At 50.6% G+C, this 13,945-nt stretch overlaps 1 protein-coding gene across 2 annotated transcripts in view; it reads left to right on the top strand.

Moving 5' to 3' along the window:
• The first annotated feature begins 351 nt into the window (after nucleotides 1-351).
• Nucleotides 352-13,945, top strand: part of LOC136649484 (tyrosine-protein phosphatase non-receptor type substrate 1-like) — a 105,685-nt gene continuing 92,091 nt past the window's right edge. For both annotated transcript variants that reach the window (XM_066626145.1, XM_066626143.1), the window contains exons 1-2: nucleotides 352-902; nucleotides 1,268-1,356. In XM_066626145.1, the coding sequence (XP_066482242.1) occupies nucleotides 1,296-1,356 (61 nt within the window). In that variant the 5' untranslated portion in view covers nucleotides 352-902; nucleotides 1,268-1,295. The remainder of the gene's footprint in view (nucleotides 903-1,267; nucleotides 1,357-13,945) is intronic.

The raw sequence follows: 13,945 nt of genomic DNA, 5'->3' as shown, positions 1-13,945 counted from the left end.
CCTCCTATCCACACTGACCTGGGAGTAAGCCCCATTGACTATAATGTGACTTACTTCTGAGTAGACATGCCTAGGATTGGGCTGTAAAGTTCTCCCCGTCCCCCCACCGCCCGGGCCTCCCCTTGGCTGGAGATCAGGGGGGGGGGGAGCCAGGAGGTGCAGAGAGGAGGAGGATCCCCCCCCCCAAGGGAAGGGCGAGGAAGGCGGCTGAATCTCGCCAGCCCACCTTAAGAAAAACAATGCGTGGCTGAACCGAGGCAGGCGGGCAGGCAGTAGGGGTGACCTGACAAAAACAAGTTAGCTCGGAGCAGGCTGGGCAGCAGTAGTGGATCGCCCCCCCCCCATCTCCTCCAGGCAGCTCCCCGGCTTTGCAAGACTGAGACCAGGCAGGGCTTGGCGGAGCAGTTCCCCAAAGCTGGGGAGGGAGGGAGGGGGGAGGGAGACTCTTCCCCCCCTTCGTCGTCGTCCTCCTCCTCCTCCTGCCTGAACTGGTACATTGTTGCAAGCGGAGCCCCGCCAATGCTAGGCAACCGGGGGGGGCCGATTGCTGAACCCGCAGCGAGGGGGGCGCCGGAGCTGCAGCGAGACACGGCCAGACTGCCAAGCGCGGCCGTCCGGAGGGGGCGCGCACAAACCCGGGCTGCGGCGGAGGGGATCGGCGGCTGCCTGGCTGGGGGCGCCCGTCCTGTGGATGCTGCCCGCCCGCCCTCTCGCCCGCTCGCCCTTGCACCCACCCCGGCGCTTGCTCCTGCCCACCCTCGGGGGATCGCCGCTGCTCCCCGGGCGGGGAGCCCGTGATCCAGCGGCGCCCTCCATTCCAGGGGTCCCCCCGCCCCAGCCCACCCCCTGGCGAGCTGCCCAGCTCTGGGGCGCTGCGGAGAGCGAGACCGCCGCTCCGCCAGGTGAGTGCAGGAGGGGGCTGCGTGGACGTGCCTGGCTGGGCATCCTGGGGGAGGGGGAGGGCTGGGGGGCTGGGGGGCTCCTTGGGCACCGATCCCCCCTCCCCGCTGTCCGCGCGTGTGTTTTGGTGCTGGGCAGTGGCGTAGCCAGAGGGGGGACAGAGCGCTGAGTTGGGCAGGGAGCCTCCAAGCGGCCCCTCCCCTTCGCAGCCATTCGCCTCCGTTTTGCCCCCCGCCCGGAATGGCTCCGAAGGGGAAGGGCCGCTTGGAAGCTCCCTGCTCAACTCGGCGCTCTGCCCCCCTCTGGCTACGCCACCACCTTCCTTGCTTGCTCTGCTGACGCTCTTGACATGCTCTGTTCCCTCCAGTAAGCCCGCGATCACTCCACCTCGGAGCATGGATGCCAGAGGGCTGTGGACCTGCCTCCTCCTGCCTCTGCTGCTCGGGAGATGGCCAGGTAAGCCGCGACCCACCCGTTGTAGGGGAGATGTTCTTGAAAGAGCCAGCCCGGTGGCATAGCCGGAGGGGGTGCAAAGCACCAAGTTTTGCAGGGAGCTTCATCGCAGCGTGCAAGGGGCCTCTCCCCCCCCCTTGGGAGCCACTCCAGGCAGGGGGAGCAAAACGCAGTGCTTTGCCCCCCCTCTAGCTACGCCACTGAGACAGCTTTGTTTTCCAACTTGGATCCACACTCCCTAACCCCCCCCTTTCTCCTTACAAAACCAGTTCTCTGGCATCAGTGGAGTGGCATAGCTAGAGGGGGTGCAAAGCACTAAGTTTTGAAGGGAGCCTCAGCAAGGCATGCAAGGAGCACCAGATGTCATCTCCATTTTGCTCCCCTTACTCGTAATGGCTCCAAAGGGGGGGGCCACTTGCACGCCATGTTGAGACTCCCTGTAAAATTTAGTGCTTTGCACCCAGTCTAGCTGCGCCACTGTCTGGGATGAAAATCCACACAGGAAATATTGGTGTTTTTGTGGGTTGCTGCAACTGGAGCAGCAGCCGTGAGTTCACACAGGGCTGGTTGGATGCAGCCTGACCCCCTTTCTCTCTTGCAAGATTTTCCTTCCCAAACAGCCGCCTACAGACTGTTTCTAGATGGATGGCTGGGACTTGCAGCAACATGCTCAGGCAGGGTTTTGTAACTGCCGGAGCAAGGCAGAGGATTGCAACTGTGCCAAGGACATGCTGGGTCTGTGGTGGTCATGGGGTAGTCGTCCTTGGATGTAGTATTGGTGCTGCGGAGTCATTGGGCTGGTGTGCAAGATGGGGGGGGGCTGTTGACCCAGTAAGGGAGCGGAGAAGACAACAGAGAGAGAAGAGATGAGGTCCCTGTCTTGTAGCTTTGCTGGGTGTTTGCTCATTTGAGAGGGTAGGAGACACTTTGCAAACAGCCCTCTTGAAACAGCCCTGTAAGTTCGATCACATTGTTCCAACGTGGCTATTATATGTGGACTGTTGGTATCAGGTAGACCACAGGACTCCCTGTTCAGGTGGAAAGTAGTCTTTCAAGTTCATGACAACCTCAGACTTGCTGGGGAGGGAGCCTGCTGAGGAAAGTGGCTTGACCCACCCTAAGCTCATGGAGAGAACCTCCTTTTTCCTCGAGGTTCACCAAAGTCTGGATGGATCGGTGGGAGAATCTTTCTAGAGCTGTGGCCAGTGTCTGTTTCAGCAGACACTGAATGATTTGCATTTGCATCCCGTAATATTAGATTGTTACTCACTTTGGTTTCATGGGTAGGGCAGGTTATAAATTGCAGCCAATGAAGCATGGGTTTCCAACTTGAACCTCCCCCCCCCCCCCCTTCATTCTCACAACAGCTCCTTGGACTAGAGTGTGGGGGCATTTTCATTTTACAGATGGAAGTGACAAGCCACTCCCTGTCACAAGGCTACCAAACCAGGTTTTGGCTGGGCTGTGTCTGAATCTGCGGCTCTTGGATCCAGTGTTGTGTCTCTGTGAGCCCTACAGACACTAATGGATGTTTAAAAGCTTTCCGGTTCAGGGCCAAACAACACATTTATGTTAATCAAACAAACTGAGCATGTGTGCTGGAAGGATTTTTGGTGATCTGGAAAGGGGAGAATTAGGACCATGGTGCTAGGTAGGGGAGCTACCACCCTCTCCCCCCCACAGTCCCAGTCTGGATCAGGACCCTACACAGCTTCTATTTTCCCCAGTGGAAATGTCCATTGGCATCAAGAGTCTGATCTGCTTATTAAAGATGATTTAAAACGGGGACCTGTATCTTTTCAACACATCCCTGTTGAATTCTTTGATAATTAAAGAAGGAAATTCAGTTGTCTGCACAAGCAAGCAGAAGGGGAAGTCTTTCCAAGTCCTGGTTCCTCATCTTTACAATGGGAATACTAGCATTTCTCTGTTTTACATGGCAATTGTGATAGTACATTAACTATAGAATTGGATAGGATTCAGCTGGCCACGATCTCTGTCAATTGTCTGAAAGCAAGAGGAGATTCTATACCTGCCCAGGATGTCCTTTTTTCCTTGAAAGCTTTCCAGCCTGCCTTGCTTCCTGATAGGTGCCCATCCAGCCTTAGCTGGTTGCCATTGTCGGCAGCTTGTTCTGCTGTAAGATTTAACTGTAGGAGGAGGAAATTTTCCCTGTCGTTTTAAGGGCATCTCCATGTACTATAATTGCTGCGGGAAATGCCAGTGTTAAGCTGGTGTTTCCCATAACAAGTATATGGGCATTCCACATCAAAGTTCCAGAAAACCTTATTAGGCCAGGTCTCCCAGACAGGGGAGCGCTATCTGGTGTCTTAAATATACATTATGTTCATATGTGATATCCCACACTTTCCCCTGGGGGCTGGGGAAAAGGCCCTCAGTTTAGCTGTACTTGTCGTAAGAGGCGACTAAACAGCCACCGGGTAGATGGGACTTGTCAGCCTGGGAAGACAGCTCATCTGAGAGAAGGAAAACTCTGATCCCAAACCTCCACTGCCTTGTGGCTACATCCAGTTATGGAAAAGGCTTCAGGAGTCAACCTCGAGGCAAAATCCAGAGCCGGAGTCCCTGAGGCAGTTCATGGCTGAACACAGTCATGTTCTGGCAACTCCCGCGACACCGCTGGAACCAACCGTATTGGCCTCTGCCTTTCCATTGGACCATTTCAGCGACGTGGAGAGGGGGGATTTTCTGCATGGGAAACAGCCTATCCTCCATACCTACTTTACCCAGGCTTCGCGCACTGGAGAGGACACTCTGTTCCAGAACCACCATTCAGAGCGCAATACCATAGTCTTCCGAGACTGAAAGATGCCAGCAACAACAATCCCACTCTGGTCGTAATGCATGGAGCAGCAAAGATTTGACATGGGGAGGCAGGGCGTCTGGCTCAGAAAAGAAGCCAAGCTATTGACTGATTGGAAGTCGCTTGTGCACTTAGGGTGTGGAGTGGCCCATTGCTGGTTTTTGGCAGCAATTACAATGTGTTGTAAGAGACTGTGGCATTTAAAGTGTCTTCTGGTGCTGAAAGCACACTGTGTACCAGTTGTCATCCTTGTAATTAAGGTATTACTGCACCACTATTTTGCAAAAAAGGGGGTAGGGCTGAGTTTGAGGGACTTTCCTAAGGCCACAGGTCATGAGCTCGTGGGAGATGTAAGAGTTGGGCAGTGCCTAACTGTCTCTTGACCACTGCATCCTGTGGTTGCTGTGTGCAACTAGTGCTTTTTATCTGATGTTTGATGGGTTGGATGACAATCTTGCTTCTCTCCCCTTCCTCCTTCAGAATGTTCCAAGTAGCTGAAAACTACCAACCCGATCTCCCTTAATCTTGTTTTCCTGTAGGCTAAACACACCCACGTCCTCTGCTCGCATGTACGATTTGCTTTACCCCTGTCACAGCAGGGCTGGTTCACACATGCTCCGAATTGAATGTGTGAGCTGACTCCACTGTAAAGCACTGGCAGGCAAAGTGAAGTGATTGATTTGGATGCCTCAGTCAGTGTCTGCGTGGTGCATGCCTGCGAAATCCGCCCACAGTGAATTTCATTTGTTATGTTTGCATCCTGTCTTCCTTCCATTCTGGCATTCAAGTTAGCACTCGTAGGCTTCCCAGGCGGTCTTCCATCCTGGCGCAATGGCCTGGCCTAGACCCGCCTAGCGTGGTGGTTCCCGCAAGGTGGCATCATGTGGCCTCGAGTCTTGTCCTGGGATTGGGATTTCACCTCTCTGCAGTGCTCACTGGCGACACTGGCTGTGAACCTTGAAGAAGCAGAGGTGGACCCCAGGAGGACCTGTTCCAGGTACCTTTCTTGGGTTGAGAAAGACTGGCATCTAAGAACATAAGAAGAGCCCCGCTGGATCAGGCCAAAGGCCCATCTAGTCCAGCTTCCTGCATCTCACAGTGGCCCATCAGATGTCTCAGGGAACACACAAGACAACAAGAGACCTGCATCCTATTGCCACTGCCTTCCATCTGGCACTCTGACATAGCCCATTTCTAAAACCAGGAGGTTGCACATACCAATCATGGCTTGTAACATCTGATGGATTTTCCTTCATCTATCTGTCCAATCCCCTTTTAAAGGCATCTAGGCCAGGTTTCATCACTACATCCTGTGGCAAGGAGTTCCACAGACTAATTATGCACTGGGTAAGAACATAAGAACAGCCCCACTGGATCAGACCATAGGCCCATCTAGTCCAGCTTCCTGTATCTCCTCACAATCACTTCTGGTCTTCACCACTCTGAAAAGTTTGGTATCGTCTGCAAACTTAACCAGCTCACTGCTCAACCCTGTCTCCAGGTCATTTATGAAGAGATTGAAGAGCACCGGTCCCAGGACAGATCCTTGGGGCACACGCTTTTCACCTCTCTCCATTGTGAAAATTGCCCATTGACACCCACTCTCTGTTTCCATCTTCAACCAGGTCTCAATCCAGGAGAGGACCTGCCCTCTAATCCCCTGACTGTGGAGTTTTCTCAGCAGCCTTTGGTGAGGGACCGTGTCGAACACCTTCTGAAAGTCCAGATATATAATGTCTATGGGTTCTCCCACATCCACATGCCTGTTGACCTTTTCAAAGAATTCTGTAAGGTTCATGAGGCAAGGCTTAGCCTTACAGAAGCCACGCTGATTCTCCCTCAGCAAGGCCTGTTCGTCTATGTGTTTTGAGATTCTATCTTTGATGAGGCATTCCACCATCTTACCCCGTATAGATGTTAGGCTTATAGTTTCCTGGGTCCCCCCTCTTTCCCTTTGTAAAGATTGGTATGACAGTAAAGAACTCTTTTCTTTTGTCTGTCCTAATGCTCCCGACACTCAATTTTAGTGGATGTCCCCTGGCTCTGGTGTTGTGTGAGAGGGAAAAGAACATCCCTCAATCCATCCTCTACATAATTTTGTGCGTCTCAATCATGTCCCCCCTCAGGTGCCTTTTTTTATGACTGAATATCAAATGCTGTAGCCCAGGGGTGCTCAATAGGTGGATCGTGATCTACCGGTAGATCGCGAGGCAAAATGAGTAGATCACGGAGTGCCGACCCCCCCCTTCAGGTGCCTCTGAGAGGAAACGCCGGGAGTAAGGCCCATTGTACTCAATGGGGCTTACTCCCAGGTAAGTGTGGCTAGGATTGCAGCCTCAAGCCTAATCCTAGGCATGTCTACTCAGGAGTAAGTCCTGTTATACTCAGTGGGGCTCAAGGTACACCAACATACATTGTACACATAAATGTTATATGTTATGATGGTGCGAACATTGTAAAAAAAACTCTGGTAGATCTCCGGGCCTTGCTGGGTTTCAAAGTAGCTCTCGAGCCAAAAAAAGTGTGAGCACCCCTGCTGTAGCCTTTCCTCGTAAGCGAGATGCCCCCAGCCCAGTAATCATTTTGTTCACTCTCTTCTGCACCTACCCAGAGCTGGGCCTTGTCTGTGGTGGCACTCTGTCTGCGGGATGCTCCCTCCCTTGAAAGCCACATTGCTACATCCCTTCTGGCCAGTGAATATGTGTTTGTTTTTCCAGGCCTGTAAGTTTTTGGTTTTCTGCTGTTTATGCATATTTTAGAACTGCTCTAAAATAGTATTTGTATGGTGTCCTTTTCTTCCAGATAGGTATGTGCAAGAGTAAAGTGTGTCTGGAAACTCCATTAGGTTAAAGGCACACTGGGAGGAGACTTTGAGCAGAAAAATGGTGGGTGGAGAAAAGGCAAAACATCCCCTTGTAGCCTGGGATGTGGACGGGTCTGGATGACTTATTTATTGCCCTGCTGGCCCCACCTGATTAAGGATGTGGTGCGCCTTTCCCGGTTTCTCACCTCACGTCTAGATAAATGCTGCCAGTACTAGTGGTAAAAAGTACTAGTAATAGAACAGTATAGTGGTTCTCAAACTTTTCAGCATCAGGACCCACTTTTTAGAATGACAATCTGTCGGGACCCATCGGAAGTGATGTCATGGCCGGAAGTGACATCTTCAAGCAGGAAAATTTTCAGCACCTCCATGTGACAAAATCAAATCCATCAGGTAAATTAAAAGTTTCCAATAAGTATAAGTTTAAAAATGTATTGAAAATAAAGCAGAACCTTCCTAACCTCCCTCCCCCTCCCCCCCGCAAGCAGTTGCTGATCTGTTAAAAAAAAAAAAAAATCCTAGACATCCCAAAAGCAGTAATCCTACCCACACTTACCAGGGAGTAAGTCCCATTAACTATCATTGTTAAAAGCATATACATAGTAGCCTGTTCAAAGTACAGATCTGTAACATTTCCCCAGATGCAGTCACATAGCATAAGAACATAAAAACATAACAGCCCCACTGGATCAGGCCATAGGCCCATCTAGTCCAGCTTCCTGTATCTCACAGCGGCCCACCAAATGCCCCAGGGAGCACACCAGATCACAAGAGACCTCATCCTGGTGCCCTCCCCTACATCTGGCATTCTGACTTAACCCATTTCTAAAATCAGGAGGTTGCGCATACACATCATGGCTTGTACCCCATAATGGATTTTTCCTCCAGAAACTTGTCCAATCCCCTTTTAAAGGCGTCTAGGCTAGACGCCAGCACCACATCCTGTGGCAAGGAGTTCCACAGCCCGACCACACGCTGAGTAAAGAAATATTTTCTTTTGTCTGTCCTAACCCGCCCAACACTCAATTTTAGTGGATGTCCCCTGGTTCTGGTATTATGTGAGAGTGTAAAGAGCATCTCCCTATCCACTCTGTCCATTCCCTGCATAATTTTGTATGTCTCAATCATGTCCCCCCTCAGGCGTCTCTTTTCTAGGCTGAAGAGGCCCAAACGCCGTAGCCTTTCCTCATAAGGAAGGTGCCCCAGCCCCGTAATCATCTTAGTCGCTCTCTTTTGCACCTTTTCCATTTCCACTATGGTAGCATCAAGTCTAGTATCTTAAAAATAAAAGACACATTGAAATGAATGGGGACCTACCTGAAACTAGCTCACAACCCACCTAGTGGGTCCTGACCCACAGTTTGAGAAACACTGAAGTAGTATTAGTGTGTGCAGAGGACAGCTCAAATGAATTTGGCCCTTCCCTTACTGTTAAGAAGACTAACTCCAATGTGAAGAGTGGGGCCAGGAATTGAGCATACAGTTGTATGGTGCAGGTCTGGCACTTAAAGTATTGTTCAATCCGGCCCATTGCTTATGGAAAAGCAGCTTTGGAAGAGGCAAAGTAACTGTCGCAGTTTAAACCTCTAGCTTGGCCTTTGCTTGGCAAGTGGTGATGTGCCTTGCTGTTGAGTTTGTTAATTTGGGAGAGAGATAGAACAGTCTTTAGCAAAGGCCTTGCAACTGGTTCCTGAAGATGAGGGCTAAACTTGTGTCTGGGGTGGAAAATGTTGCATGAGGACATGCTCCTCTGAACAAGAGAAAAAACCTTGCATCTAAACAGCTAGCATGTCAGGAAGCAGGCTAGACAAGATCCTTCTTCCCTGTGTGCTAGTTTTCTACATGCATTCCATAATGTGAACTTCGTCCTGCAGTCCAAAGTGGTACGGTCTAGATACAGGTTATCCACCCAGTCTTCTGTCTTGTCAGAACTGCCCAGTAGGTTGAAGGCTTGGAAGGGAAGCAGTGTCACTTCCTGTTCTGGTCTCTCCCTGCTCTTTTTTTCTCCCTCCCCCCCCCAACCGTAATAGTGAGCAAACCTCACATGATTGCATAACTGCATTTACTGTGAGACATTTTGTAATGTTTTCCTTCTTCTCACCACAACAGCCTTCGCAGGCAGTTCTGAAATTCAGACTTCATTTCAAGGGAATTGCTCCCTTGTACGTACTAAATCGTTGGCCTGGCTGGCTTATGTGTCTGTCTGTCTCTTTAGTACGTGGCCTGGGTGCAAGCACTGCCGGCTTGATTGAGGCGGCAGGCACCTTGGAAAGGCTTGGTGGTGCCGGAGTGTGCAGCTCTTTCAGTGAGAACGATGCCCACTGCCCCCTGGGAAAAGAACTGAGAGGGCCACTGCCTCTGCGCCCTGCTTGTAAACATCCCAGAAGCATCTTGGTGTATGCTGGGGTGGGAAACTTATCTGCACAGAACCCGGTTCTCACGCAGCAGAAGTGCCCATCTGCAAGACAAGCCTTGCTGCTCAGTTGCCCGTCGCTTTCATGGGAGTGTGCGACCGACCCCCTTGCTTCAGTGTTGTGCATTTTCTTTGGTGTGCACATTTGGAACGGGAGTGGAGGAGGGGAGATTCGGGTTGCCCGACAGCATCAAGATGGGAGAGGAAGAGCCCCAAGGCTTCCGCTTGCTTGAGCATCTGGAAGGCAACCTGACCTCTGAATTGCGGTCCTGGGGCTGGCTGAGGCAGCACAAGCACGGGGAGGGGTTGTATGGGCCCAGGCAGGAGAAGGAGTCTTAGTGCTCAAATGACACCGGGGCCAACGTGAAGGCACATGGACTGGGTGCGCACACCGGTGGGGCAGAAGCTCTGAATTTTGCTGGGTGAGAGAAGCCCCTCCCCAAGTAGCCTATGAGAAGGGGAGAGGGGCTTCTCCTTCCTTCTGACTAAGCTTTGCAGGAGAACAGGCTCTCCTCCCCCCCCCCCCCGAAAAACCGATTTTGCAAGTCCCATCCAGCAGCAGGGAAAAGACCTTCTCACTGCCAGAGCCTCCTTTCTCTGGCCACAGGAGCCCCAGTTGGTTGGAGCCTGTGTGTTCGGTTGACCTTCAGCTTCCCATCCTCGTGTTCACTGTGGGTCCAGGCCTCTCATTCTCCAGCTGTGTTTGCATGTTGCAAGCGGGCTGGAGGGAATTGCTGTCAAAGGTTTGCCAACGCGGGTCATCCTTCCCGCCTCTGTTGCCTACTTCCTTCCTCAGTCTATGCTGATCCTTATCCTTACAGGAAATTATTGCTGTGTGTGTATAATGTGTGTCATTTGCTGTCACACTCTTTCTCCCCCACCCCCTGCTGCGGCACTGATGCTTTTTAATTTTGTGTGCTAGTATGAAATGATGATGCATCAGCCCGGCGTACCGAATTCATTTCGAACCACCTGCGAGAGCAGAGGTCTGGGCTGTGGCAATGCTATTCTGGGCTATCTCGTGACTGTGTGGAACTGAGCTGGTGGAGCTGCCTGCCAAGGATGGAGGGTGGTGTCTTAAAGAGCGCTGCCAGCCTGGAAACACTGGGGGAGCTGTATAAAAGCTCTGAGGCAGAATCCTTTAACATTCCCAGAGCTTCTCTTCCACTGTAGCATGTTCTGGAAGGGAAATCTGGTGTCATCAGTGGTACTTTTTAGCATAGTGAATTTGGGGCCTGAGAGCTCAGTAAGGGGAGAAGGAAACTATAGGATAGCTGTGAAAAAGGTCTATAGCAGTGGTTCTTAAGCTTTTAGCACTGGGACCCACTTTTTAGAAGGAGAATCTGTTGTGACACACCGAGGTGATGTTATGATTGGAAGTGACATCACCAAGCAGGAAGAGTTTTAACAATCCTACCCACACTTGACCAGGAGTAAGCCCCCTCGACTATCATTGTTAAAAGCATAGTAGCCTATTCGAAGTAAAGATCTGTAACATTTCCTCAAATGCAGTCACATGTCATGGCAGCATCAAGTCTAATACATTAAAAATAAAATATTGAAATGAATGGGGACTCAGCAGGAATTTCCCTGCAACCCACCTAGTGGGTCTCGACCCACAGTTTGAGAAACACTGGTCTACAGGATGCATGGTCTATGCCTGAGCTGGGAGAATGTTGATAGAGAAGTTTTTCTGTCTCAGAATACTAGAACTTGGGGCCGTCTGGGAAAACTGATGGGCAGGAGAGTCAAGGCAGATGAAAGAACTGCTTCAGCAGATGTAAGTCAGTTTTTGGAATTCACTGTCACCCGTGGTGGTGAGGATGGCCACTGGCTTGAATGCCTTTCCACAGGTCTTTCAGGGCTAGTATTCCATGGAATATCAGTTGCTGTGAGGTGGGGGCAGGGGCTTTATGTTCCACTTGTACTTATAGCTTCTCCAAAAGCATCAGGTTGGTCAATGTGGGGAGCAGATGGATCTTTGGTCTGATCCATCAGGGCTGTTCTGTGTTTTTACAGTGGCACACCTGCTCTCCATGTGTTCATCGCCTCTCCTGCCCAGAGCCTGTGCGCAGTGGGCCAGCAGTTGCATAACAGGCCCCCCTGCCCACCCCCTTCCAAGACAATCCATGTAGGATGAGTAAATGGGTGGGCAGGGGGAGCTCTGAGGCAGGCTCCGCCCTCTCTCCCACCTGTCTTCTACTGACTGTGCGAACAAATCCTATGTGTGCGTTATTTGCTGTGTGCATGTAGGATACTCCACACCATTGGGAAGACTGTCTTTATAGACTTCACAGTTGCTTGTACAGTTTGGTTTCACATGGCACCTGTTCCCCCAGCCTACTAAAAGAGAGCGTTGGTTGGGAGTGGAACTTGTCGCTTTTACCCTGCTTCTTTCCAGTGCCTGTATCAGGTTGCTGGGGGCTCTGGGGCACATTCCTATGCTGCAGCCTCCATGCTCCTGTCCCCCCCTCACCCTTATGGTACACTGTTACTCATGCTAAGGGCTCAAGGGTCCAGCTGTCTAGGTGGGCCTTCTGTTGGGGGTGGGCTCTTGGTCAACCGAGCTGCCTTCCAAGGAGTGTGGCAGAGTGCTCTCTTCCAATCCTCCTGTGGCCGTGTTAGGGTGACCAGATATCATAGCCACAAGACACCCCAAAATGGAGGACATCCAAGAAAAATGTAGGACATGACAAAATAAGAGCTGAAAAACACTTGCTTAGTGATTTCACGTGGTTAATTTAAACATGATATTACTGTTTATTAAATTCAAAACTATATTACCCATTATTTGTTACATACAATATACTAATTACAAGAAAGCTATGTGCTGCCTGCTCACAGGGAAAAGGAGGAACACATTTTACAGGACACGAGGCTAAAAAAAAAAGAGAACATGTCCTGGAAAAAGAGGACATTTGGTCACCCGGAGCCCTGCGCTCCCAGTTATGCATCCACACAGTGAACTTTGGAGCAGAGCAGTGGCAGGCCTGCCATTAACTAAAAGGGGCAAATGCCACAGGTGCAGAGCCTCGCATGCCTCTAGGACAGCGCATAAGCCACTCTGAGGCTCCCAACACAGTCAGAAACTGTGCTTCCGGTTTACCAGGAGGTTTCCCTGATGTGTCCTAGAGTTGCAGAAGGCTCAGTGACATTTTGGTGAGTGGGGGAAGCAGATTTGCACTGGGGGGGGCAGCAGCATTCAGTGGGGGGCAGGAGGTCTGGTCTAGAGGGTAAAGCCTCCGTTTGCCTGAAGATAACATCCACAGGTCGCCAGTTCGAGGCCACCGGCAACGTGCGACCTTGAAGCAGCTGTCAGGCTGAGCCGAGTTATTCCATCTGCTCTGAGTGTGGGAGGACAGAGGCCAGAATGTGAAACCAGATCAGAGTGAAACATCTGGACTGTTGTGGTTCTTGAAAGATAGAACCTTCTTTCAGTTGTAAAAATCCCTAAGGGGATTTAAATAGCCTGCCTAAGTAAACCGCCTTGAATAAAGTCTGAGGAGAAATCTGATGACCAAGAAAGGCGGTATATAAATACCTGTATTATTATTATTATTATTATCATGGACCTTTGCCCCAGGGTCTTTGGAGGTTCACCTCTAGAGCAGAGTGGGGATCTTAATCTCCATTTCCCCATAACCGAGCCTAGTACTCCAGCCACTACTACACTGCTTCTCAAAAGCTGAAGAACTGAGGGAGTTTCAGTTTGCCTTTATCTGCTCTTTTTATGATCGTCCGTCCTATTTATTGTCACAAGCATAAGTCATGATGACCAGAGAAAGATCAACTGCAAAGCGTTCCAGGAAAAAAAAAATGTCTTCAGTAAAACTGACCCACCTCATATGAATCGCTGTGGAAGTCCATCACATGTGAGTATTTTAAAGAACCTGACTCTTCAGCAATTTGTCTTTAGTAGCAGCGAGGACGGATGTTGCTACATCATGCTTCTGTTAACACCAGCTGCTAGGAATGCCTGTTTTCTGCTGGAATGGCCAGAAGACATCTTGGAGCAAATGTAGAGTTAAGTGCTCCATTCTGGTATGGGCTTTTAAATATACTAGCTGAAGAAGTGGGAAGGTCTCCAAGGATGTCGCCCTCCCAAAGCAGTGTCAGAGCTCATTCGTAGTATTTCTAAGCAAAGTACCCAATGGCTTTCCTCCAGGGACAAATGGCAGTGGGGTGCTTGTCTGTCTGTGAGGTTTGGCTAGAAAATGGCACAGGGAAAAGGACTGGAAAGCTGTTTTTTCCCCACCCCATGCTGCTGTTCTGATCTATACCAGCACTCTTGCAGCAGTGCTTAAAAGCTGACATGCAGTGATCTGTTTCTTGTTTCATCTAGTTCTGCCCAAATGCTGCAATCTGAAACACTTAAGAGTAAGTGGGGTTGAACACAGTGGGATTTACTTCTGAGTAAAAGCATAGGACTACACTGCACACCTGGCTTCCAGCATGGTTGATTTACAGCTGGTAGATAAAAGAGTAAAGACTCCCCTGAGAGGAAACCAAAACTGTATTGGTTTCCAGGAGA

This window comes from Tiliqua scincoides, chromosome 4, assembly GCF_035046505.1.
Source record: "Tiliqua scincoides isolate rTilSci1 chromosome 4, rTilSci1.hap2, whole genome shotgun sequence".
NCBI classification, from domain to species: Eukaryota; Metazoa; Chordata; class Lepidosauria; order Squamata; family Scincidae; genus Tiliqua; species Tiliqua scincoides.
The sequence above is the reverse complement of the archived record's forward strand: the minus strand, read 5'-3'. Positions and strand labels throughout refer to the sequence as shown.